We start from the raw sequence: 25,181 nt of genomic DNA, 5'->3' as shown, positions 1-25,181 counted from the left end.
ATTAGAAAGAGAGATGTAACTTTATCCCGATAATGAAACTCTCCAAGCATTCACAAAAGCTAATAGCTAGAGAACTTGATGCAACTTTCTTTCATCTCACCAATAAAATTCGACTTTTCGCTAGCTAGACACTTCTCAAACTTGAAAGAAACCAAGTAGCCTATTTAATTCGTCAGATTGTACAATCACAAGCAACCCTGGGAAAACTATAGCATATGAATATGGCATTTAAAATAAATGAGAAGCATATTTACAGCCGCGACTAAAAAACTCAGCCATCAAGGTAAAGAGAGAGGCGGATATATGCAAACTACTTCCCGCAGCCCCATACTAAATGAAAAATATTCCGGCTAGCACCTGCATTGATCAAATTGTTGCTCTGTCTCCTTAGCATCTCTTCTTGTTCAGTAACATTACCGTCCTAGTTTTTCATTTAAAATGAAAAAAGAAAAAAAAAATTACTTGAGAAATATACAGATAAACACTTCTCTTACTAGCAAAAACTTGAGTTCTTATAATATGTGTTTTCATTGTATAAGGAATAAATTGAAGATGTTTGGATTTGTGCAATTTTTACTTATTTTGTGGGTTGAAAATATTTGTATGTAATATAAAAGGTGGGTGTCGTAAGCCTAAATTTCTAAAACACAGGTTTGTGCAGTAATGAGCCCCTAGCACCCCCAAAGTGATTCGCTAACCTATTCGCTAAAAATGACTTGCCCAAAAGAAGTACTCTTAGTCCTATGTTTGAGTAGATTTACTGTTTTTTGTCAATTATATGGTTTTGAAATTAAGGTTACTATGCCACAAGAAACCAGTTCCGTTATCGGTAAGTTGGTTAACTTGAAGAATATTATCCCAGAGTATGAAGATGGGAACTTTATTCCTTTCACCTATCACAAACATGTCTAAAACCTATCCTAATTCCCAGTAAGGACGAAATCAGAAGGAGAATAAGCAACCTTATGAAATAGAAGAAAAGAAAAATTGAACTCACTAAAAGAGAGTATGCTCGGGCAAGTGATAGAAGAGTAGGGTACAATTCCAAAACAGCAACAGCAACCTCCTCCGTAACCTGTGGGACCTGTATATATACATTCTATTAGACTTTGAATGATCAGACTTCTGAGAATGAACTTTGCTTTCCTTTATAAAAGATGTTCATACCTGCATGAGCTGAAGCGCAAAAACATCACTAACCGTCATCTTATCCAATTCTTGGCACTTTTTGATAAATTCATTGAGACGAGGACAGACATCAGAATGACTAAGACGCTCATCAGATGCCTGTAATATGTAGTATTGTGTAATTGCACGAGTAAGATAACCATACTTCTTTAGTGTATCTGACAAGCCACTGGTTCTTTGCACATCAAATCCCTCTAAAATCTCTGTTGTAAAGCAACTGCAGAACATAAAACATACTTCAACCATTTTTACATAATTTCTTTTACAGTCTTACTAATGAACATCTACGCAGGCCCCACTCATGTAACAGACTCTCACGCTCACACCCATAGCTTGGGATCACTAGCCCTCCCTTTCCTCCTACCATACACAATCGGGGGTCTACCAACTTAATAATTGTAAATGTGATACTAAATGTTATGTTCAACAACTTATAGACTAGTAGAAAAAGGACTGATAGAGATAAAAGTAAAGGACCGACTACCAGACCAATACAAATTTCTATAGAAACACAATATGAACCAATTGCATGATTATCTACTCGCATGAATCAATCAGATACTTATTTTAATTCCTAAAGATCATGACATCCTTTTTTCTCGTCCTTAACTAAAAAAGTACATTTTATAAACTCTAATACATGGGTTCAGATTTCGTAATCGCGATTAAATCACATTATTTGTAAAAATCATAAGGAACAAAGAACCCAATTTCTTTTAATGCTAGGCATAATAATCAAGAACCACACTTACGCTGTTTTGATGCTTTCTGCCGCTTCAGATGAATTGGGATCACCTTCCACAAGATATATCATCCTTTTAAGCCCACATCTCTAATGAGATAAAACAATAAACATTAATTAGTAAGAAGCTAGCCACAAAGACAAATAATTAAGCGAGGTGCACCCTTGCAGTAATCTGCCCATAATATTCTGCCAAAATGCTAATCACAAATGCCTGAACTTCGGCATTTAAGCTCACTTAGACCAATATTTTCTACCAATTTTCGACAATGCATTGTCAATTTTAAGAATTACATAAGCAATACATGATACATTCCCGTAGTCCCAGAAAAATTGGGCTAATTGAAACAGAATCAAGCAGAAAATCCCTTGGTGGCAATATAAAAATAACAGTAGCAAGGCTGCTGCTGCAGTTTACACATCTCTTTTTTTACTAAATAAGAACCAAAATTCTATTGAAAAGCAAGAATGATAGTAAAGAAGCGAGAATACTGTTAGGTTCCTCTTGCCCTGCACTCAGTAAACCCAACAATATATGCAAGAAAACCGAGCAACAGAGCTCTGATGGACTGATATTAAAAGAGAAGAGGACTCAAAGTCTGTATTACAAAGTTAAAACAAAGCACACTGGCTTAATAGCAAGACAACAACAGCAATAAAAGGAAAATATCAAGGAATTGAAAGATAGCAAACAGAGCTGGTGGACCTCTCCTCTAAAAAGCTACTCTCGGCTTTTTACCCAAAATACACCCTCCCTACACTAAAACCCAAGCTGTCCTTTTATAGTAGTATTATACCACAATTCGGCTCACGCAATCCACTTGTTCCATTTTGTTGGTTGTTCATTGCAAAAGCATCTTAGGTATGTTTCAGACAGTGATCAACTCTCTCCGTCTGCCATCTGTCTGAGGGTGGAAGATCGTGCTCCTTTTCAACAGGGTGCCCATCGACATGAACATCTCTTTCCAAAAGATGCTCAAAGAAATCTTATCTCAATCAGTGATTATGGACTTTGGACCCCATGGTGACGTACCACCCCATCGCCCACTTTATTGAAACATGTGAAAATGCAGGAACCAAAGGAGATTTGCTAGTCAAGTAGTTTGTCCAAACTGTGAAGGGAAACACTTTTGACTGGTACACTGATCTGGAGCCCGAGGTGATGGACAACTGGGAGCAACTTGAAAGAGAGTTCTTGAACCGCTTTTACAGCATTAGGCATACTATTAGCATGATGGAGCTGACAAACACCAAGCAACGAAAGAGAGAGTCGGCCATTGACTATATCAACTGATGGAAAGCTCTAAGTCTAGACTACAAAGACAGACTCACGAATTGTCCACTGTGGAGATGTGCACCCAAGGCATACATTGGGGCCTCCTCTATATTCTATAGGGGATAAAACTCAGGACATTTGAAGAGTTGGCGACTCGCGCTCACGATATGAAGCTGAGCATTACTAATAGAAGAATTAAAGATTCCCTAGTCCCTGAAGTGAAGAAAAGTAAGGAGATAAAGGCATCGAAAAGATTGCGAAAAGTGCCATAAAGGAATCAATGATCGTTAATACGACCCCACTGAAATTTCGTTCCATAGGAAAAGGGAACAATATTGAGAAGAGGGATGACGGAGGTAAAAAGCGTCGCGTAACTATAAAGAAAGACAAGAGAAGGTTTATCCATTTCTTGATTCTTATGTGGCAAATATGCTCGAGTAACTGCTGGAAAAGCAACTTATCTAGCTATCGAAATGCAAACAACCGGAACAAACAGGAAAAATGGACGATCCTAACTACTGAAAGTATCATAGGGTTGTTAGCCACTCGGTCGAAAAAACCTTTGTGTTGAAGGAGTTGATTCTAAGGTTGGCTCGTGAAAAAAAAAAATTGAGCTAGATTTGAACGAAGTAGCTCAAGCAAATCACGATGAAGTTGTATTGACTCTAAGTGTTCCAACATCAAGTATGCTTTATAATGAAAGAGAAAGCTTGGTCTAGTTTGGGATCCTTGAACATGTAGTTATCAGTTTCAATAAGCGATCTTGACGACAGATCCTGACAACAAAGATGAGCATGTTGACGATGATGACGATGAGGGACGAATCCTTGTAACTCGCCAAAAGAAAAGAAAGTCAAGTTCTACCCAAAAAGAGTTGCGCTCCTATCGAAGGTACATAAGAGGGAACAAGACTCAAAGAAAGAAAGGAAAAAAAGAAGGCTTGGAAGCCTAAACTTGCTGAGGAGGAAGATGGAGAATTTTCTCGACCTAGGCAACAAGTGACAATAGCAGATTTCTTTCCGGAGAACTTCTACAACGAATGTTAGAACAAAGTGCTAAAAGTCGTCGCATGTCATGTTGTCACTAAAGCAGAGAGTGAGGATACTTCTCTGGGTTCTTTGGAGATGGTGGAAGAATTAAAAGACTTACCATTGTTCAACGTAAATTACTTGTTGTTACTTTCTCTGGCAACTAAGATGGTTCTCATTGACGCATTGATAGGTTCAAACGCATCTAGTGCTTCAACCTCTATGACGCGTACATGCGCCTCTTGTTGTACATCTATAGGCTTCTCAGATGAAGAACTGTTATTAGGATCAAAACTTCATAATAGGCCATTGAATGTCTTAGGATACGTTTGAGAATATAGGATTGGTCGAATTCTCATTGATAATGGATCAGTTGTCAATATAATGCCTAAATCAACTATGAAGCAATTAGACATGCTGATGGAAAACTATCAAACAACAAGCTAGTAATTCAAGGCTTAAGTCAAGGAAGCCAAAGGGCGGTAGACATGATACGCTTAGAGTTTATCATCAGCAACCTGAAGGCCCACACATTATTCCATGTCATAGATTCAAATACCACATATAAGTTGTTGTTGGGCCGTCCTTGGATTCACAGAAGTGGAGTGATATCTTCAACACTACACCAATGTTTCAAGTTTTACCAAAATGTCATTAAGAAAGTTGAAGAAGATTCCAATCCATTCTCAGAAGCTGAGTCTCATATGAATAACTTAGCTACTTGTTTTGCCGCGAATGGATGCTTGAGAGAGATGAAGTGAGCATACTTACTTAACCGGTCAACAACCACCATGATAGAATCGTACCCGCTGCCTCTGAAAGTCCTTCTATAAAGTCCATCGTCCACTCCTCCATGATCAATTCCAGAGTTGGCGGTGGTTGAAGAAGGCTCGCTGGAGATAGCGAGTCGGTCTTGTTTCTTTGGCAAATTTCACAATCTTCCACATATTTTGACATCAGATTTCATATCTTGCCAAAACAGTTCACCATTCATCCTTTTATAGGTTCTCAAGAACCCTGAGTGGCCTCCTAACACTAAGTCATGGAATGTGTGCAATAAGGATGGAACTAAAACAGAGGAGCAGAATAATACTAACCTTCCCTTGTATAGAAGTCTGTTATTCTTCCATTGATATTTTGGTTTCCCGTCAAGATCCTCCTTCAATATTGCTATTATCTTTTGGAGTTCTTCATCCTCCTCAACTTTCTTCGAAACCACTTCCACATCAACTAAGGCTGAGGCCGTCAGTATTTACGCTTCAGCTGTTAGACGAACTCATCCCATAAATAGCTTGATAGGGGGTGGTCCTGATGGAAACATAAAAAGTAGTATTATACCACAATTCGGCCCACGCAATCCACTTGTTCCATTTTGTTGGTTATTCATTACAAAATCATCTTAGGTACGTTTCAAGACCGCGATCAACCCTCTCTGTCTAGCCATTTGTCTGAGGGTGGAAAGTCGTGCTCCTTTTCACCAAGGTGCCCATCGACATGAACATCTCTTTCCAAAGTTGCTCAGAGAAATCTTATCTCGGTCATTGATTATGAACTTTGAGACCCCATGATGACATACCACCACTTGTATGAATAGCTCAACTACTTGTTTTACCGAGAATGGATGCTTGAGAGAGATGAAGTGGGCATAATTACTTAACTGGTCAACGACCACCATGACAGAGTCATACCCACCCACCTCTAGAAGTCCTTCTATAAAGTCAATTGTTCACTCCGCCATGATCAATTCCAGAATTGGCAGTGGTTGAAAAAGGCCCACTGGAGATAGTGAGTCGGTCCCCAAGTGGCCTACTAACACAGAGTCGTGGAATGTGTACAATAAGGATGGAATTAAAACAGAGGAGTGGGATAATACTAACCATCCCTTGTATAGAAGTCTGTTATTCTTCTATTGATATTTTGGTTTCCCATCAGGATCCTCCTTCAATATTGCTATTATCTTTTGGAGTTCTTCATCCTCTTCGACTTCCTTCAAAACCACTTCCACATCAACTAAGACTTGGGCCGTCAGTATATACGCTTCAATTGTTAGACAAACTCGTGACAAAGCCTCGGCTGCCTTATTTTGCAGTCCGGGTTGGTATAATATTTCAAAATCATACCCCAAGAGTTTTGTTAACCGCCTCTGAAATTGTGGTTGGACTTCACGTTGCTCAGTTAGGAACTTTAATGCCTTCTGATCTAAAATCACTGTAAATGTATTCCTCAATAGGTAATGCCGCCACTTTTGTACCGCTTGCACCACTGCCTTTTATTCCCTTTCGTAAATAGACTTTGCTTGGGCTCGAGGAGAGAGCTTTTGGCTAAAATAAGCAATTGGCTTGGAATTTTGAGATAATACCACCCCCAAACCAAATTCGAAAGCATATGTTTCAATTACAAATGGCATAGAGAAGTCGGGTAAGGCCAACACCGGGACTGTCATCCTCGCTTGCTTCAATTCTTCAAAAGCTCATGTGACTTCATCATTCCAATCAAAGGCATTCTTGTGCAACAGTCTGGTTAACGGGGCTGCAATGTTGCCATACTCTTGCACGAACCTCCGATAATACCCAGTGAACCCTAAGAATCCTCTAAGTTCCGATACATTCTTCAATTGTGGCCACTCCACCATTGCCTTAATCTTTTCCCCATCGGCTTCCACTCCTTGATGAGAAACCCAGTGGCCCAGGTATTGTATCCTTGATTGGCAGAAGATACATTTCTTCTTGTTTTCTTACAATTTGTTATCTCGAAGGATATTGAATACCACTCCCAAATATGTCTCGTGAGTGGTGATGTTTGGGTTATACACCAAGATATCGTAAAACACGAGTATAAATCAACGAAGGAAGGGGCGGAATACCTAATTCATTAATGATTGAAATGTGGTTGGTGCATTGATCAATCCAAAAGGTATTACCAAGAATTCGTAATGTCCTTCGTGGGTTCTAAAAGCAGTCTTCTCTATATCACTATCACGCATTCAGATTTGATGGTATCCCGATCTGAGATCTAACTTTGAATAAGTTGCTCCATGTAATTCGTCAAGGAGTTCTTCGATCACTGGGATGGGGAACTTATCCGCAACCGTGGCTTGATTCAATTTCCTATAATCAATGCAAAACCACCAACCACCGTCCTTTTTTACTAACAACACCAGGCTCGAGTATGGACTGCGGCTACGTCTTATTACTCCGGCTTGCAGCATTTCATTAACCAACTTCTCAATTTCTTCCTTCTGTGCGTGGCCATATTTATGCAGCCAAACATTGATGGGCTTTTGGCCTTCCCCAGTGAGTATTCGGTGATCAATTGCTCGTTTAAGAGAAAGAGTAGTGGGAATTCCGAACACATCTTCACTTTGTTTTAACAAAGTTTAAATCATTACTGGCAATTCTTCATACTTTTTCTCCTCAGAGTCAGACACGATATCCCTATTCTCTTCAATTTCTAAATTCTAAAACTCAATCAAGAACCCTTGATTTTCTTCCTTCCATGTTTTCGATAAACCCTTCAAAGAGATTTCTGACTTCGTAAGGGAGGAGTCCCCCCGTAATATAACCTGAGAACTTCTGGATAAGAAAGACGTTGTTACGTTGGCAAGTGAACGCCCATGAATCCAGTTGTGCATAACCACGGCATCCCTAACACCACATCCATTTGTCCTAGATCGTTCCCATGAAAATCAGTTGTCACCACTAATTCCGGGAACTTCAACTCCGCAAATTTGCATATCCCTCTTCCCCATATCGTTGTTCCATCCCCAATAACAAACCCCAAATTTTTCTTTTCTCATAAGTGGTATATTCAACTCCGCCACAATTTTCTTATGAATAAAGTTGTGAGTCATGCCACAATTGATCAACACAATAACCTCCTTGCCTTTCACCGTGCCTCTCAGTTTCATCGTCCCTTTTGCAGAAAATCCAAGCATTGATCTCATGGCTATTTCTGCTTTCCCAGTAACTTCTATCGTCTTTAACTTTGAGTTCTCATCTTCTTCTTCGACTATCTTAGCTTCGAAGTTTCTTCCTCGTTTGTGATGAACAACATTAGTTCCTGATTTTCTTTAACTTTGCAATGGTGCCTGGGAGAATATTTTTCGTTGCAACGAAAACACATGCCCTTGTCTAAATGTTCCCGAAACTTGTTGTCAGACAATCGCTTCACCGGAGGATCCCTCTTCGCATAATTTTCCCTTCACCATAATGGGTATCTGCCTCATCGCTAGGGTTTCGTTCCCCTTTACATTCGTTTTGTCAGTGGACGACCCCCTCTTTCTTCCCACTTTGGGCCTCCTTTTTGTACAGCCCAACAATTCCCAAGTCAGACGAGGCGAGCTTCAGGGCCAAATTCCTATCATTTTCCAACTGGGCCTCACGCATACACTCATCCAACGTTGATGGGTGTCTACTGATAACTTCGGCCCGTAGTGTCGATTCAAGCCCATTTACAAAAGCATCTTTGAGCACACTCTTAGCCATATCCGACAATGGCGCCGAATAGGCTACAAACTTCTTCACGTAATCGGCGTAGGTTCCCTCCTATTTAATCCACCACGACAGACGTGCTCCCAGACTTCCTTCTCCGATAGGCCTAAAGTGTTCAAACATTCGCTTCTTCAGCTCTTCCCAGGTGGTAATGGCCTTCCGATTATGGCCCCATCAAAACCAGTCCACTTCATTGAGAGCAAAACTAACGAAGACCACCTGGACTTTCTCAACATTCAATAATTCATGGATTTCAAAATAGTGCTCGACTCTGTAAACCCACGATTCAAGGTTTTTGCTTGAGAACATGGGGATCTCAAGGCGTTTATACTTATTCTTATCCGATCCTCCCATCCCTTGGTTCTGAGATGAACCTACCTCTTCAACCTTCCCTTTCAACTTGAGGCGAGTCCCCTAACCCCCATCTGTCTTTGTTGCTTGACTGATGGAAAGCTTGACAATTCATGGGGGGGTTGGAGTATCACAGGAGAGGGGAAGAAAGGGAGGAAGGAATGAGATTCTTTATAGCCACCCCATAGAAGTCAAGCCCTTTGTCTCAAAAAGAATGGTCTCGATCTTCTTCTTTCTTAGCATTATTGTAAACCATTTGATCCTAGTCATCTTGCGTGGAGAAATGGAATTGAAAGGCTTTCTACCAATGACCGGAGACCAGAAGGGGAATCGAGAGATAAGCCTTGAGCGGTATGAGGACTTTTTCATTCTCAAGGAAATAAAAAGGCTTTAGAGGTTTCAGCTTGACTTTGATTAAATTAATTGGGCATTTGTCCCATCACAAGAATAAGCGGTAACCCCTTCTCTTCCAAGGAAATGGAGTGACTACCTAAATTGGGGTTTTATGCAAAGTGAACAACTGAGCAGGAGATATTATTTTCAGTGTGAAATTCTTGTTTCAAAGTAGCTAAGGGTCGGAGACCTGATCTTTGGTTATATAGCCGTGTTCCTCATTCTTGCGCGTCAAACTATTCTCTTTTACTTCTTCGGTAAGCTTCTCGATACTCTTACAGAGGCCTAGGAACATGTCCATCATTTCGGAGATCTCCTTCTCGTTAGTCTCCATTCTTTCCTCCATTTGCTTCTGAGTCATTGCTCTTGTCCACCCCAGGATTGGTGGGCTCCGATACCAATTTGTTAGGTTCCCCTTGCCTTGCACTCGGTAAAACCAACAATATGCAAAAAAAAAAACATAGCAATAAAGCTCTGATGGACTAATATTAATAGAGAAGAGGACACAAAATTTGTACTACAAAGTTAAAACAAAGCACACTGGCTTAATAGCAAAACAACAACAGCAATAAAAGGAAAATGTCAAGGAATTGAAAGATAGCAAACCAGCACATTCAAGAGAGTTGGTGGTCCTCTCCTCTAAAAAGCTATGCTCAACTTTTTACCCAAAATACACCCTCCCTACACTGAAACCCAAGTGGTCCTTTATAGTAACTTTTGTGGTCCCTCAACGGTTTTCCTCCTCTCCCACGTCTTTTGCATCAATTTTCTTATGTGGACTTCCTTTCTTGCCCCTCCTTTTATATGGGTATAGAATTGGGGATTTAACAAATACACTGAGGACGGAGCAAGAGTTGCCATCTAAAAGCTATAGAAATGGGAACAAACAAATTAATAGCAAAACCCAGTTTTGGAATGGAAGTAGTGACAGGTTCCACAAGCCTATTTCTTAACAAGTCCATAGCATATCAATATCGAAACTCGCCAATTGATTCAGAAGAGGAGAAAAAAAGACACATTTCATAGATGGACAGAATGCAGCTACCACACGAGGGAAACAAAAAAATATATCAATTGGATAGAAAGTTACCAAAAGTTTTAATTTCTGGTCTCTATAGCGATTGTCCCTGATTGAGCACCGCAAATCATCAATATTTTTCCTCTCAACAATAAAATCAAGAACGTATTCATTATCAAGATGTTTATGGCGAGCTATCCAGATTCCATCACCAACAGGTAGCCTCCTAATCTGAAGAAAAATTGTGACAGTCATAACCAAGTAATTAATCAATTATGGAACTAGCCACTAGGCGAACTGCTGACAAGAATAAACAGATGTGGTGACATGCAAATGCTTAAACACACTTTAATAAGTTGTTTCTCATTGTGAACAACATGTTCTGTTGAATAGGGAATATTTATTGTTTTGTTACTATTGAAAATGTTGTTTAGCCCTAAGGACATTTTAGTCTTTTTACGTGATGTCTACAGTCTAAGGTTTCTTCTCTTTGGTTATTTATACTTGTCACTGTATTGTGTACTATGTACCAGAAATTAATAAAAAAACTCTTATCGTGGTTGTCGTCGACCAATATTTATGCTCGTTACTTAGACCATTATAGATCCAGCCGTTCGTAGGGCAGATAGCCGCCGATCGAACAGACCCAACCGGCCAAGCTTCTTCAGTCGCGCAACCATATAGTGGGGCGCCGAGTGATTACTCCAGCGGCCGATCGCTCCAGCGGCCGTCAGAGGTCTCCATCGCAGCCGTCGTCTCTGCCCGGTCACAGCCAGATCATTTTTCGCAGCCCAGACAAAGTTGGCCTTCCATCTCTTCCATCGCAGACAATCCTTCCAGGTCAGTTTTTCTCTTCTTCTCTGCCCAGTTCTTCGAACCAACCAGTCCAGTTGAACCTAGTCCAGCAAACCTAGCAGAGACCGGCAGCATACTTCTTTCCCCATGTTTTTTCCTCTGGCCAACCGACTCATCAAGCTTCTTTTCCCATGCCAGCAGAGACAAATTTTTCAAGGGTTTATGGACAAAAACAACCCACAATGGGTTTTGGTGGGACCATTGGGTTTCAACAGCAACTGGCAAATTTGCAGCAGCAGATTTCTGCGCTTGGGGCAGCCGTTAGATCCACGGCAAATCCTTCGACTGACTTTCATCTAGATACATATCCAGGCTTTCCGTTATGTTCAGAAACACCGGTATCTGCTTACCCTACTTTACCTATTGCAAACATTATGTCTGGTTCTGTGAGTAATTCTGCAGGAATATCTATCGGCGAAAAACTTAACGACCAGAACTATTTTTCTTGGTCGTAATCTGTGAAAATGATCCTCAAGGGACGGCACAAGATCGGATATCTAACCGGAGAGATACACAGACCGAACCTTGGGGATCCTCAGGAACGTATATGGAAGGGGGAGGATTCTCTCCTCCGCTCAATTTTGATAAACAATATGGAACCCCAGATCGGGAAGTCACTACTTTATTCAGCATCAGCTCGGGATATTTAGGAAGCTGTCCAGAAACTATATTCGAAGAGGCAGAACGCTTCACAACTTTATACATTGAGGAAACAAGTGCATGAGTGCATGCAGGGGACTCTTAATGTAACGTCCTATTTCAATAAATTATCACTATTGTGGCAAGAAATGGAGTTGTGTCGGGAAATAGTTTGGAATTGCCCAATCGACGGGGTTCAGCATTCAAAGATTGAGGAGGCTGACCACGTATATGATTTTCTGGCTGGCTTAAACTCGAAATTCGATGGCGTTCGGAGCCGAATTTTGGGACAAAGATCGATGCCATCCCTGATGGAAGTTTGCTCAGAAGTCAGATTAGAAGAGGATAGAACCAGCACTATGAATAGTACAGCAACCACCACCTTAGACTCTGCTGCGTTTGGAGTCCAGTCATCTGGATCAGAGAATGACAAACAGAATAGAAAGACCCCTCCAATTTGTGAGCATTGTAAGAAACCATGGCACACAAAATACCAATGCTGGAAATTACATGGTCGTCCACCAAATGGCAAGCGGCGCCCTCCAAACGATAAATCTAAATCCAGTCGAGCCTTTGTCGGTGAAACAGTTGATGGTGCTCCCCAGGTGGCCAGCTATGTGGATCCAGGTACAATTGGAACCGGCAATATTGTCCAATCAGGTACTTCTCAGTCCTTTAGTTTTTTTGTTGAGGGGGATGAATCTTGGATTCTTGACTCATGAGCAACTGACCACTTAACTGGATCATTTGATCAATTCCTCTCCTATTATCCAAGTGCTGGAAATAAGAGAGTACGAATTGCATATGGGTCTTTTAGCCCCATTACTGGAAAGGGTCACTTATCTCCGATTCAGCGATTGATTTTACAAAATGTTTTACATGTTCCAAAGATATCTTACAATTTGCTATCGGTCAGTAAAATAACCAAAGATTTAAACTACAAAGTTGTTTTCTTACCAGATGATGTTTCGTTTCAGGACCTGAGCTCGGGGAAGACGATTGGCACTGTCCAGCACAATAAAGAACTCTATTTCCTCTCCGATGATGCTTCTTCTAGAAGTTTGTCTAGGACTAGTTTATTATCTTCTCTTACTGTTTCTGAAACTGATTTTTTATTATAACACTTTCGGCTTGGACATCCAAACTTTCATTATATGAAATATCTGTTTCCCCACTTATTTCGTAATGTGAATGTGTTGTCTTTATCTTGTGATGTTTGTTTTCATGCAAAGCAGCTCAGAGCCTCCTTTACTTCCCAACCTATAAACCTTCCCAACCCTTCCATTTGATACATAGTGACGTTTGGGGTCCGTCTAATGTCACAACTGTGTCGGGAAAACAGTGGTTTGTCACCTTCATAGATGATCATACCCGTCTTACATGGGTGTTTCTTCTTACAGACAAATTTGAAGTGATGGCGGTATTTCAACAGTTCTACACTACCGTCGAAACTCAATTCAATACCAAAATCATCATTCTTCGGAGTGACAATGGACGTGAATTTATTAATCAGTTCCTCCGTGAGTTTTTAACATCTAAACATATCATCCACCAGAATTCTTGTGCCTATACCCCTCAGCAGAATGGGATGGTTGAGAAAAAAATCGCCACCTTATTGAAGTAGCTCGATCTCCCATGATACCTGCATCCCTACCCTCGTATCTATGGAGAGATGTTGTACTTACTGCAGCTCATCTCATCAATTGGATGCCCTCCCGTGTGCTCAATTCCAAACCCCTTTAGAATGTTTTAAAGAGTCTTTTTCGTCCACACGCCTTTTCCCAGATGTTCCTCTTCGGATGTTTGGTTGTACTGTTTTTGTTCATAATCACGGTCCCCACCAGAGTAAATTTGCTCATCGAGCCCAAAAATGTGTTTGTTGGGTATCCACTCCATCAACAGGGCTACAAGTGTTTTCAACCTTCCTCTCAAAAGTATTTTGTCACCAAGGATGCCACCTTTCAAGAGGACAAACCCTTTTTTTCCCGTTAGTCCTCTTCAGGGGGAGACCACTGGTGAAGAGGCTAACGCATCTACCTAATGTTCCTTTAGATCTGTTTCCTGAGCCTATTCCTGAAAGAAATGATCTTGTCCTCCCTACAAAACAAGTACCTTGGATAACCTACTATAGGAAGAACCTCCGAAAGGAAATAGTTCTCGAAATAGTTCCCCCTGTTGCTCCATCGAAAGGTGTTCGAGAGTCAGAATAAGAACCGGCTCAAGGTACCTCTATTTCTGATGATAATGAATGTGTTGAAGGTGATGTAGTGAACTCTGACGAAGTCAGGATCTATGGTAGTGGTGAAGTGCTAGGAGATATACACGGAACTGAAAATGTGCAATCAGTGGATACAGATGAACAGGTAGACAAGACCAATGAGATTGATGTTACTTTGGATTTACCGATTGCCCTACGGAAAGGTACGAGGTCGTGCACCAAACACTCTATGAAAAGCTTCTTGTCCTACAATAACTTGTCTACGAGATTTAAAGCTTTCACTACCAGCCTGGATACCGTGATAATTCCAGGCAATGTGCACAAGGCTCTGGGAGTTCCTGAATGGTGAGCTGCAATTATGGAGGAGATGCAGGCCCTAGAGACAAACAGAACGTGGATCCGGTAGTTCTTCCGAAAGGTCACAAAACAGTGGGATGCAAGTGGGTGTTCACTGTCAAATACAAGTCTGATGAGACTCTCGATAGATATAAGGCCATATTAGTTGCAAAAGGATTCACTCAAACATATGGGGTGGATTACTCAGAAACCTTCTCACCTGTGGCAAAACTTAACACTATTCGTGTTCTTCTCTCCGTTGCCATTAATCAAGATTGGCCCTTACATCAGTTGGATGTGAAAAATGCGTTTCTGAATGGTGAGTTGGAAGAAGAGGTCTATATGAACCCACCTCCAGGTTTTGAAGCACGGTTTGGCAATCAAGTTTGCAAATTAAAGAAGTCTTTGTATGGCCTGAAGCAATCTCCTAGAGCCTGGTTCGATGGGTTCACTACCTTTGTCAAGTCTCAGGGGTTTGTTCAAGGGCATTCTGATTATACCTTGTTCACTAAGAGGTCAACACCAGGGAAAATAGTTGTTTTAATTGTCTATGTTGATGATATTATCCTGTCAGGGGATGATTCAGTTGAGATTAGCAGGTTGAAACAAAGGATGGCAGATGAATTCGAGATCAAAGATCTTGGTGACTTGAGATATTTCCTAGGAATGGAGGTAGAAAGATCAAAGGAAGGGATCTCAGTGTCTCAGAGGAAATATACACTGAACTTGTTAAGAGAAACTGGAATGACTGGGTGCAAACCTGCAGATACGTCAGTAGAAGTCAATAGCAATCTAGTAGAATCAGTAGATGATGTTCCGGTTAACAAGGAAAGATATCAACAACTTGTGGGGAAGCTTATCTATCTTTCGCATACCAGACCTGATATATCGTATGCAGTGAGTTTGGTCGGTCAGTTTATGCAGGCTTCTTATGAAAGACACATGGAGGCGGTTACGCGGATTCTGAGATATCTGAAGTCTACACTGGAAAAGGCTTGGTGTTCAGAAAACATGACAAAAGATGCATTGAGACTTACACAGATTCAAACTGGGCTAGTTCTATTACTGATAGAAAGTCTACCTCTGGCTATTATACTTTTGTGTGAGGAAATTTAGTTACCTGACGGAGTAAGAAGCAAGGTGTTGTGGCTAGGAGTAGTACCAAAGCAGAGTACAGAGCTATGAGTCTTCGTATTTATGAAGAACTTTGGTTGAAAAAGGTTCCGATAGATCTTCATCAGGAAAGTCTTGACCCGATGAGACTTGATTGTGATAATAAGGCTGCCATTAATATTGCTAACAATCTTGTTTAACATGACAGAACCAAACATGTTGAGATCAACCGGCACTTCATCAAAGAGAAACTGGATAGCGGTAGTATCTATATTCTTTATGTTCCGTCCAGTCAACAGATTGCGGATGTCCTCACCAAAGGGTCACCGAGACAGACATTTGACACCTGTGTTAGCAAGTTGAGTCTCATTGATATCTACGCCCCAACTTGAGTGGGAGTGTTGAAAATGTTGTTTAGCCCTAAGGGCATTTTAGTCTTTTTACGTGGTGTCTACAGTCAAGAGTTTCTTCCCTTTGGTTATTTATACTTGTCCCTGTAGTATACTATGTATCAAAAATTAATAAAAAAAAACTCTTATCGTGGTTTTTTTTTCCTGGTCTAGGATTTTCCACGTAACTTTGGTGTTTTTCTCTTCTACCATTTACTTTTCAATAGTTACATACATTACAAGTATAATATCATTTTTTTAGAAAACAATTCAAGTATAATATCTTTACTATTCAAAAGATAGGTCAAAAGTTCTGAAAATGTTTTTGGAGGCAAACTCTTAATAAGTATAAAATTTAATTGATAACCTAATAACATAGCAATACATTATGCAAAAGGAACTTTCACATACGAACAAAACCAAGTTACCTCAATCTGGATCTTGAATTGGCTACAGATATTCTCAATCATTCTCCTAGACCGAGAACTATAAAACCACGATGACATAATAGTTTAGAAGTGTAATTAAAATACAAGTAGAATAGCAAAATGTCGAATGTCAACAAACAACTGCAAGTCCGCAAGCACATGACATGCCAGGGAAGACTAGCTTCCATGAGTCCTTGATTAGTAGTTTTGCCTTTCACATGTGTATCACAAAAATAATAACGCCCCTAGATAAAAATTACAAAATATATCGCATATGGCTCTTTAAGAGGAAACTTGTGCTAGGTGTGAAAAAGAGGAGGGTATAAACAAAAAATCCAAGCCAAGATACGAGCATTGCCTTTATTTTTTTTTTAACGAGATACAAAATTCCATTAACTAATGATAAGAAACAGACATGTTCAAACTTTCCATTGATTAATGAACAAGACAAAGACTCACTGTTTGTTAAAGCTAAAACGAATTAAGGTGCAACAGCTCTAGTCTATTCAAAAAGGTTAACAAAAAGTGCAAACCTTGAACTTATAGAAATGTGTTTTAACCTATAAAATAAAAAACCCACATCTAGACGTGTTATATTATAATATTAAAATTGCTGACCTGTGGTTGGCAAACTGTTCTCGATCATCTAATATCAGGACTACGTTATAAGAATCTTCAAATTTCTCACCAAAGCTCAAAGGTGGCATGCTCAAGATGTTCATATTTGCTTTGACGCCATCTCTACAGGATTCGCTACTGATGGAAGGATTCTATAAATACAAAGTACAATAAAGTTTCAATGCTTCATAAAATTTTTTTTTTTTTTTTTTTTTGGAGGAAAATTCAATTGAAATTTCATTGATGTATGAAGAATAAAAGGGTAATATGTGCCATGGGAGATTACATCAAACTATTCCATAATGATATAAAGATATCATATTGTAATCACAAAAATAAGAAGTGAATTTACACCAAGAGAGAGATGCATACAAAAGGTGATCAAAATACATTGCCAAAAGAAGAAGGTGTTACCAATTTTGTAATGAAGTACTTTCTTTTACATAAAGAACCCCGGTTTTTCTTTTCTTTTCTTTTTCTTTTTTCTTTTTTTTCTCTTTTTCTTTTCTTTTTTTTTTTTTTTTTTTTTTTTTTTTTTTTTTTGTGGGTGGTAGTGGTGGGGGGAGGGGGCGGTGGTGAGGGGGTGAACAAGCTAGAATATCCCTTACAGATGATGAGCAAGCTCTCAAGTTAAAGAATCTCTCTCCATTATCGTTAACAACAATCTTTGGCCCATTCCTGTCATGAGAAGAAGATGAACTCGTCAACCTATTTTCTCTTCCAACCGCTTCTACTTGACCTGTACATATACAACTTATCAATCTAGTGATCGTTATGTTTCAATATATATATAAACCCGAAAACAACTACTCCGTATCCTTCATGGTTCAATAATAAACAGGCTTACGCTATCAAAAAGCATACAACCATTTTTCCCCGTTTTTTATAACAAAGCTTTGACCATATTTGGTTTAGTTCTCTAGAAACTAATCTGATGTTGTCCCAATATCCTAATTTCCTACTAAGAGTTCTAAGAGCAAACCGTAAACAAGATCTTCACGTAAACGACATAAAACTGCTGGCCAAAGTGATGAGATATCCTTGTTCGGGTTATCCTCTGAAACTTCTTTAAAGGAATCAAGAACTTGATGCTTAGAGTAGCCCATGCGCATAAACTGTAGAAGGAGGGGGGGAAAAAGAAAAAATCAGAAATAAATGGTGAATTGCCCATAAGGGATGCCCAGTTGGCTAGGGCTTGGGGATTAGGTGAAGAACAAATGGAGTTCAAACTAACAATGGTTAAAGAGTTGTATCAATTGTGCAGCCCTAGTGCCGTAGACAACTCATAAGTGTAATTGTGAATGCTCAATTTGCATATTGCTTAAGTTATAAATCATTTCAAGTGAATTTCACTAAAGAAAATGTGACATTTAAATCTTTGAATTACCCTCTCAAGCGATTCAAGGGGCACATCGGTTGATTTGTTCTGACTACTCTTAATAGCAGTTGGTGAAGTCACTTCTACATCTGAATCAAGAGAATTAGCACTGTGATCAGATATATCACATGATTCAAGAATAGAGGATCCTTTTGTGTTATCAACGTTCTTTGTAGAACTTAACAGTCCAGATCTCATGAGGCATTCACGTGCCACTTGCTGCCCCTCCTCTGTAAGCATGTATCTGTAGGAACAATAATATTAGCGTATACTTGCAAATAATGGAACAAGAAGAATGACATGATCGGGAGTATTATTCAAACAAGGCTTATCAGAAAAGGAAAAATGTTTTAAACAAATTACCAGTGTATAGAATGTTGTTTTATTGTTTTAATTATGTAAGAAATACTCCACATAAAAGTTGATGTCACCGTTAGATAGACTGATAAAATTCATAAAATTTTAGGTTTCAGATTTAAGCACAATTGATGTGATATTCTGGTTAAGTCTCATAATATGTTTCCCTTAAAGCTTTAAATGATTATTTTTATTCTTTAAGGCTGCTAACAATCTAGTGTCCCACAATACCATACTTGCAAAATATTTATCTATGTACTGAGCCATTAGTCCAAGGCCCAGCTTTTAAAGCTAATAGAATCCTCTGTATATCAGAACAGGATAGCCCATGAAGCAAGCTGAAGCTACCACATGCTGTGGGTAATGCAAGAGCAACTACTTGATAATGCCGAATACTCAGTTACATTGATTAGTGATTCAACATGATTTTCTTTGCGTTCTTGCAGAAACATACTACATATAAAAAGGTTCAAGAGTAAAATAACGACCACTTAAGAAAATAAAATATGTGCCATCACATATGTTAACATTTTGCTTAGGGCAGATGGTACTTGTCCGCTACTCCTATGTAAACTAGAGCAGCCTACAACTATCAGTATCAAGTCCTTAACAATCACATGGTACTCATCCCCAGCCACGGAAATAATGATGGGATGACAAAGAAATTCATTCTAAAATAATAAGAGCGGGGAAAAGTGGCAATGAGAAGAATTGTGACCAAGCCAAGACCATACTTCGCTGGGCAATTAGATTTCACCACTAATCCCCTGGATATCAATGTCTTCATGCAGCTCCATCCACTGTACCAATCCCTTGGAGAGCTTCCAAATTGACTAGGTTTTCCTTTACCTTTTTCTGGCCTGAGAATGAAAAAAATACTCCCCATCCATTAAATGATAAAATGTACTACATAAAGAAGACTGCAGGAGCTAACTTACGCAATCGCCACCCTAGAAAGACCACTTGCTTCAGATGCATCAATAAGCTCCTGCTTACGCATGTATTCATTCCCATTTGTTGTACCCCTATTAGTGGAGCGTATGTTACACATATATTACATGAACTCGACAAGAGAAATTACAATTTGTCCATTGTACCTATAAAGAGTGATCAATAAGGCATATGCAACTGAATTCTTCTGTGGAACATAGCGTTTGGTCCCCTTTGTTTTCTTACCTAAGTGTATACAAAGGAAAAAGGAAAACCAATAAGAAATACAACAGACGTCCCCTCGTATGACAACCCATTAAAAAACTTATACGGGAGGCTAGTGTAAGATACCTTTTCCCACCAATTCCTCAGGTCCAGAACCTTCAGACCCATTCTTGAAAAAATCGTGTACTTGTTTAAGAATCCACTTCCCTACGCCTCTGAGGCATTAGAAACATCAATACTTCGGAAAAGAGGATAGAAGCCAGAAGTCCACATTAATGAGACAGTGCAATCAAAGAACGAAAGGCACTATGTAACAGCTTTCATATACTGAGAATTAAGAAGAAGAATGAGAAAAGGAAAAATGCAACTCTTTGACCTACATCGCTAATTCCTCCAACGAAATAAAGTATATTATTGAGAAGTATTAAAAGAACAAAGAACCACATAGAACAGTCCCGTTTCAAGTATAGCTTCTAAGGAAACTAACAAAGTCCTTCGTTATGACCCAAACCTTCCAGATTCAGTTCGACACAAACAAACTTCAACCATGACTACATTTGTTAAGTGGAATCAGTGAAATGGTATTGCATTACAGGATAGAAACATAATTACCATCCAATATAAAGAACCCAATGAAAAAGAAAGCAACTAAACAGCTTTCGCATTCGATCATTCAATTCCACCGCCGAGCGGAACATACGGAAACAGTGAGGCGATACAAAACTTACTTGATCTGGGAGAGATCCTTCATGGACTTAATGGGGACCTTGGAGTTGCAGACATTGAAATAAGCTTTGTACAGAGTCATATCGACTTTGTCAGAGATTCCTTTGGGTGTCGCCGCCATTTCTAGCCGCTTCTGCCACATAAAGGTGGCAATGTCTTCGTTCTCCGGACAGACGACCGGAGATCTTTGCCGGTCCATTTGTAGGATTCGAGGTTTAGAAGATGGATATGGAAAATTGTTGGAGAATTGTGAAGAAACGAGCTCTGGAAGAGGGAAAGGAAGCCCAGAATCCAGATTACCGCGCGAGTCTAGGCTTCGCGATTTTGAATTTCCTCGTGAAATAAAAATATAAAATCGAGGGTTTAATTATTCGGATTAGATTGAAAATAAAACTTAATCGTGTTATAAATGTATGATAATAATGCACATATTTAGTATCCGTCTACGATGTATCATACTCTCATGTCTCAAAATTATATATTATTAATGTACAAATAATCTAACTCTTATTTTCCAAATTGCTTATAAATAGTGGTATGTTGTGAGTTTTGTAACACACATATTGGTAAGAAATTCAAAAGGCTTTGAGGAATTTACATATTTTCCCACTTCTTATAATTTTCTTTATTTAATTTAATTATTTAGTTATTTTATTTTATTTTAAAATATATTTTATTATTATATTATATTTTCTACATATCTGTATTACATTGTGCTCCTCAATCTTACATCACGTTATCAATACGAGCTCTTGTCGTTTCCCTCTGAAGGTAGATCCTAAAGGTTTATTATTTTCCTCATCTTCGTTATAATTAATAAATTTAATATTATTTTGCATATTTAATATCTACTAAATTTCAAATATAAATATAATATTTTGTAATAATTTTATTATGAAAAATATTTATAAAAAAATAGAATTGTAGTATTTGATATTAATGGTAATAATTATTTGTCATTAGTGCTTAATACGAAAATTAATTTCATGTCTTCTCATGGCCGAACAAACTAACGAGTTATTGATGAAAAATCATGAATCTTGACCAACCGGAACGATACCATTTCCTGAAGTGAATGTTGTGAATTTTAATAATAATCGTGATCGAGGTCGAGGTCGCGATTGTGGCAGAGGAAGAAGTAATAATTTTTTCTGTGGCGGTCATTCTAATCATTCAAATTTCAAAATAACCACACAAAATTATGATCACAAAAGAAAAGTTTCACGAGATAAAAGTTCAAAAAGTGTTGAAAATGAATGCTTCCAATGCGGAATGACTAGGCATTGGTCATTTACCTGTCGTACATGAAAACACTTGATTGATCAATATCAAGTATCCCTGAAGGAAAAAATGAGGAAATGTGGAAGCAAATTTTACATACCAAGATAATGGTATATTTTATCAATCTCATATGACGAATTTGAATATAACAGACTTCTTTGAGTCTCCTGATGGAAAGAATGACACAGTTGATGGAACATTAAGGATTTCTTTTGACTTTGAGAATATTTAGACTTAATGTTGATTTTTTTTTTTTTTAATATATGTTCATGTTTATTTTTTGAATGTTAACTTTTGTATATTTTAAATGTTGTTTTTTTATTGTAATTATTTTCTTTTAATGAAGAAATCTGGATCATTTTCTTATGTTGGGTGATTAAAAAATGAGCAAAAAAGATATATGTCTAGCAGACAATGCAGCTACCCATACAATACTTACAAGTAGAGAATATTTTTCCAAACTGACAATGCTGGAAGCCAATACAATATCAAGTTCTGCAAATCTAATTGGGGAGTTTGGAAAAGAAAATATTATTTTGCTTAGAGGAACAAAATTCACAATTGACGATGCATTGCTCTCTAGTCAATCAAAGAGAAATCTATTTAGTTTTAAAGATATACGTTGCAATTGTTATCATATTGAGACTAATATAAAGAATAATATGGAATATCTTTATATCATATCCATTATCTCATATGAAAAATGTATAATGAAATAGGTGTATGCTCTATCTTATGGATTATATTATACTCATGTACGAGTAATTGAAACATATGCAACAACGAACTTGAAGTTCATGAATTCGGACATATTTATAATTTGACATAACATATTAGGTCATCCAGAGTCTATAATTATGAGAATAATTATTGAAAATTCAAATGAACACCCATTGAAAAGTCAGAAGATTCTTCAATCTAGTGAATTATCGTGTGATGCTTGCTCTCAAGACAAATTGCTAATTAGACCATCGCCAGCCAAAATAGGAATCGAATCTCCTACATTTTTAGAACAAATTCATGGTAATATATGTTAGCCCATTAACCCACCAAGTGGACTGTTTAGATATTTCATGGTGTTAATAGACACATTTAGCAGATAGTCACACGTGTGCTTATTATAAAGTCGAAATTTTGCATTTGTAAGATTACTTGCTCAATAATTAGTTAAGAGCACAATTTCGTAATCATACAATTAAGACCATTCGTCTTGATAATGCTAGTGAATTTACATCCCAAGTTTTCTATAATCAGTGTATGTCAATTGGGACAAGTGTTGAACATCCCGTAGCTCATGTGTCATACGCAAAATGATTTAGTAGAATCATTCATAAAATGTTTGTAGTTAATTGCTAGATCATTGCTTATGAGAGCTAAACTTCTTATATCTGTATGGGGACATGTTATTTTGCATGTGGCGTCACTTGTACGCATTTGGTTGGTAGCTTATCATAAGTACTCACCATTACAATTAGTTTATGGTCATGAGTCAGATATCTCCCATGTGAGAATTTTTGGGTGTGCAATATATGTTCTAATTACTCTACCACAACGTACTGAGATGGGTCATCAAAAAAGGTTAGTAATATATATTGGATATGATTCCTCATCAATTATTAAATATCTTAAACCTCTGACGGGTGATGTATTTATTGCATGATCTGTTGATTGTCATTTTAATGAGACAAGATTTTCAACATTAAGGGGAAGATTTAATAAGTTAGAAAAAATATATTGCATGGAATATATCGTTATTGTCTCATTTAGATTCCCATATAGATCAGTGTGAACTTGTAGTTAATAAGGTAATTCATTTGCAAGATACAACATATCGATTATCAGATGCATTTATAGATGCAAATAAAGTAACTAAATCACATATACTAGCTACAAATGTTCCATTGAAAATTGATATCCCAACACAGTAAGTTGTCACTAATGAGTTTGGAACACGCCAGATGCATGGTAGACCAGTGAATTCCAAAGATGAAAATTATCAAAAAAAGAAAAATGATTAACAATAAAAAAAAAAAACTTGGTCGAGGAAGTAAATATCCACAAAGAAATCCTAAACATGACTGGTAGTCAAATTTGTGAAGAAGGTGAAATACCTAAAAATAATAATGAGATTTTAATAAACTACGTTATGACGAGAAAAAGATGGAGGTGGACTCACGTAGTTATTGACAACATTTTTGCGTATAATGTTGCTCTTGATATTATATTTGAAAATAGGTATCATAAACCAAAATTTATCGAAGAATGTTGATATAGAAAATATTAGCTTCAATAGAAAAAAGAAATTATGGCAGAATTAAACTCACTTTCAAAATGTCAGGTTTTTAAACCAGTAGTCCGAACACTAGAAAGTGTCAAACTCGTAGGATACAAATGGATATTTATGAGAAAAATAAATGAAAATAATGTGGTCACAAGATATAAAGCAAGACTGGTTGCACAAGGTTTCTCCCAAATACCTGATATCAATTATAAGGAGACATATTCTTTAGTGGTGGATGTAATTACACTAAGATATTTAATTGGTCTGATTGTGTATAAAAACCTAGACATGCATCTTATGGATGTAATCATATCATATTTATATGGATCTCTTGATAATGATATTTATATGAGAATCCCATAAAGATTTAATGTACCTAAAACATATAAATAAAATCCTCAAAAATTGTATTTATTAAAGTTATAGAGGTCATCATATGGATTGAAACAATCGGGATAAATGTGGTATAATCACTCGAGTGGATATTTGTTGAAAGAAGGATATCAAAATAATCAATATGTCCGTGTGTTTTTATAAATGAATCGCGATCAAGATTTTCTATTATAACTGTACACGTTGATGAGTTAAATATAATTGAAACTCATGAAGAGCTTTCAAAAGCAATAGAATATCTTAAGAAATAATTTAAGATGAAAGATCTCGGAAAAACAAATTTTTGCCTTGACTTGCAAATTTAGCATTTAGCATATGAGATATTTATTCATTAGTCAAATTATAGAGGAAAAGTTTTGAACATATTTTATATGGACAAAGCGCGTCCATTGAACATTCCAATGGAAATTCGTTCACTAGATGCGAGGAAAGATATATTTCAACCTCTAGATAATAACAAATAACTTATTGGTCACGAAGTACCATATCTTAGTGCAATTTGTGAACTTATGTATCTTGCCAACAATA

At 37.9% G+C, this 25,181-nt stretch overlaps 1 protein-coding gene across 3 annotated transcripts; it reads right to left on the bottom strand.

The window, feature by feature from the left end:
• Positions 1 to 21,060, bottom strand: LOC120081689 (crossover junction endonuclease MUS81). Of its 3 annotated transcripts, XR_005482931.1 has the most exons (16): positions 20,701 to 21,060; positions 20,099 to 20,187; positions 19,915 to 19,993; positions 19,756 to 19,842; positions 19,552 to 19,677; positions 18,470 to 18,704; positions 18,065 to 18,197; positions 17,691 to 17,821; positions 17,083 to 17,234; positions 16,465 to 16,522; positions 10,559 to 10,717; positions 1,941 to 2,020; positions 1,334 to 1,405; positions 1,168 to 1,224; positions 998 to 1,084; positions 368 to 421 (listed from the first exon to the last, which is right to left on the bottom strand). XR_005482931.1 is itself a non-coding variant. In XM_039036775.1 (15 exons), exons 1-15 carry the CDS (start codon positions 20,895 to 20,897, stop codon positions 311 to 313), a joined length of 1,962 nt encoding a protein of 653 aa, XP_038892703.1. In that variant the 5' UTR covers positions 20,898 to 21,060; the 3' UTR covers positions 1 to 310. The 3 variants fall into 3 exon arrangements, 2 of the variants coding, with proteins under 2 accessions (XP_038892703.1, XP_038892705.1); XM_039036775.1 differs by having other exon boundaries at positions 1 to 421; positions 1,168 to 1,405; XM_039036777.1 differs by lacking the exons at positions 19,552 to 19,677; positions 19,756 to 19,842; positions 19,915 to 19,993; positions 20,099 to 20,187 and having other exon boundaries at positions 1 to 421; positions 1,168 to 1,405.
• Between the last annotated feature and the right edge of the window lie 4,121 nt (positions 21,061 to 25,181).

The sequence above is a fragment of the Benincasa hispida genome, chromosome 7 (assembly GCF_009727055.1).
Source record: "Benincasa hispida cultivar B227 chromosome 7, ASM972705v1, whole genome shotgun sequence".
NCBI classification, from domain to species: Eukaryota; Viridiplantae; Streptophyta; class Magnoliopsida; order Cucurbitales; family Cucurbitaceae; genus Benincasa; species Benincasa hispida.
Note: the sequence above shows the minus strand (reverse complement) of the source record. Positions and strands in the feature narration are given on the sequence as shown.

Excerpts from the sequence above, each read along its gene's own strand:
- LOC120081689 (XM_039036775.1), bottom strand. The coding sequence starts at position 20,897 with ATGGACCGGCAAAGATCTCCGGTCGTCTGTCCGGAGAACGAAGACATT. Across the intron at positions 18,198-18,469 it reads CCCTTGAATCGCTTGAGAGG|TTTATGCGCATGGGCTACTC; the intron begins GTAATTCAAAGA and ends CTCCTTCTACAG. Across the intron at positions 2,021-10,558 it reads ACCAGAAATTAAAACTTTTG|AGATGTGGGCTTAAAAGGAT; the intron begins GTAACTTTCTAT and ends TTATCTCATTAG.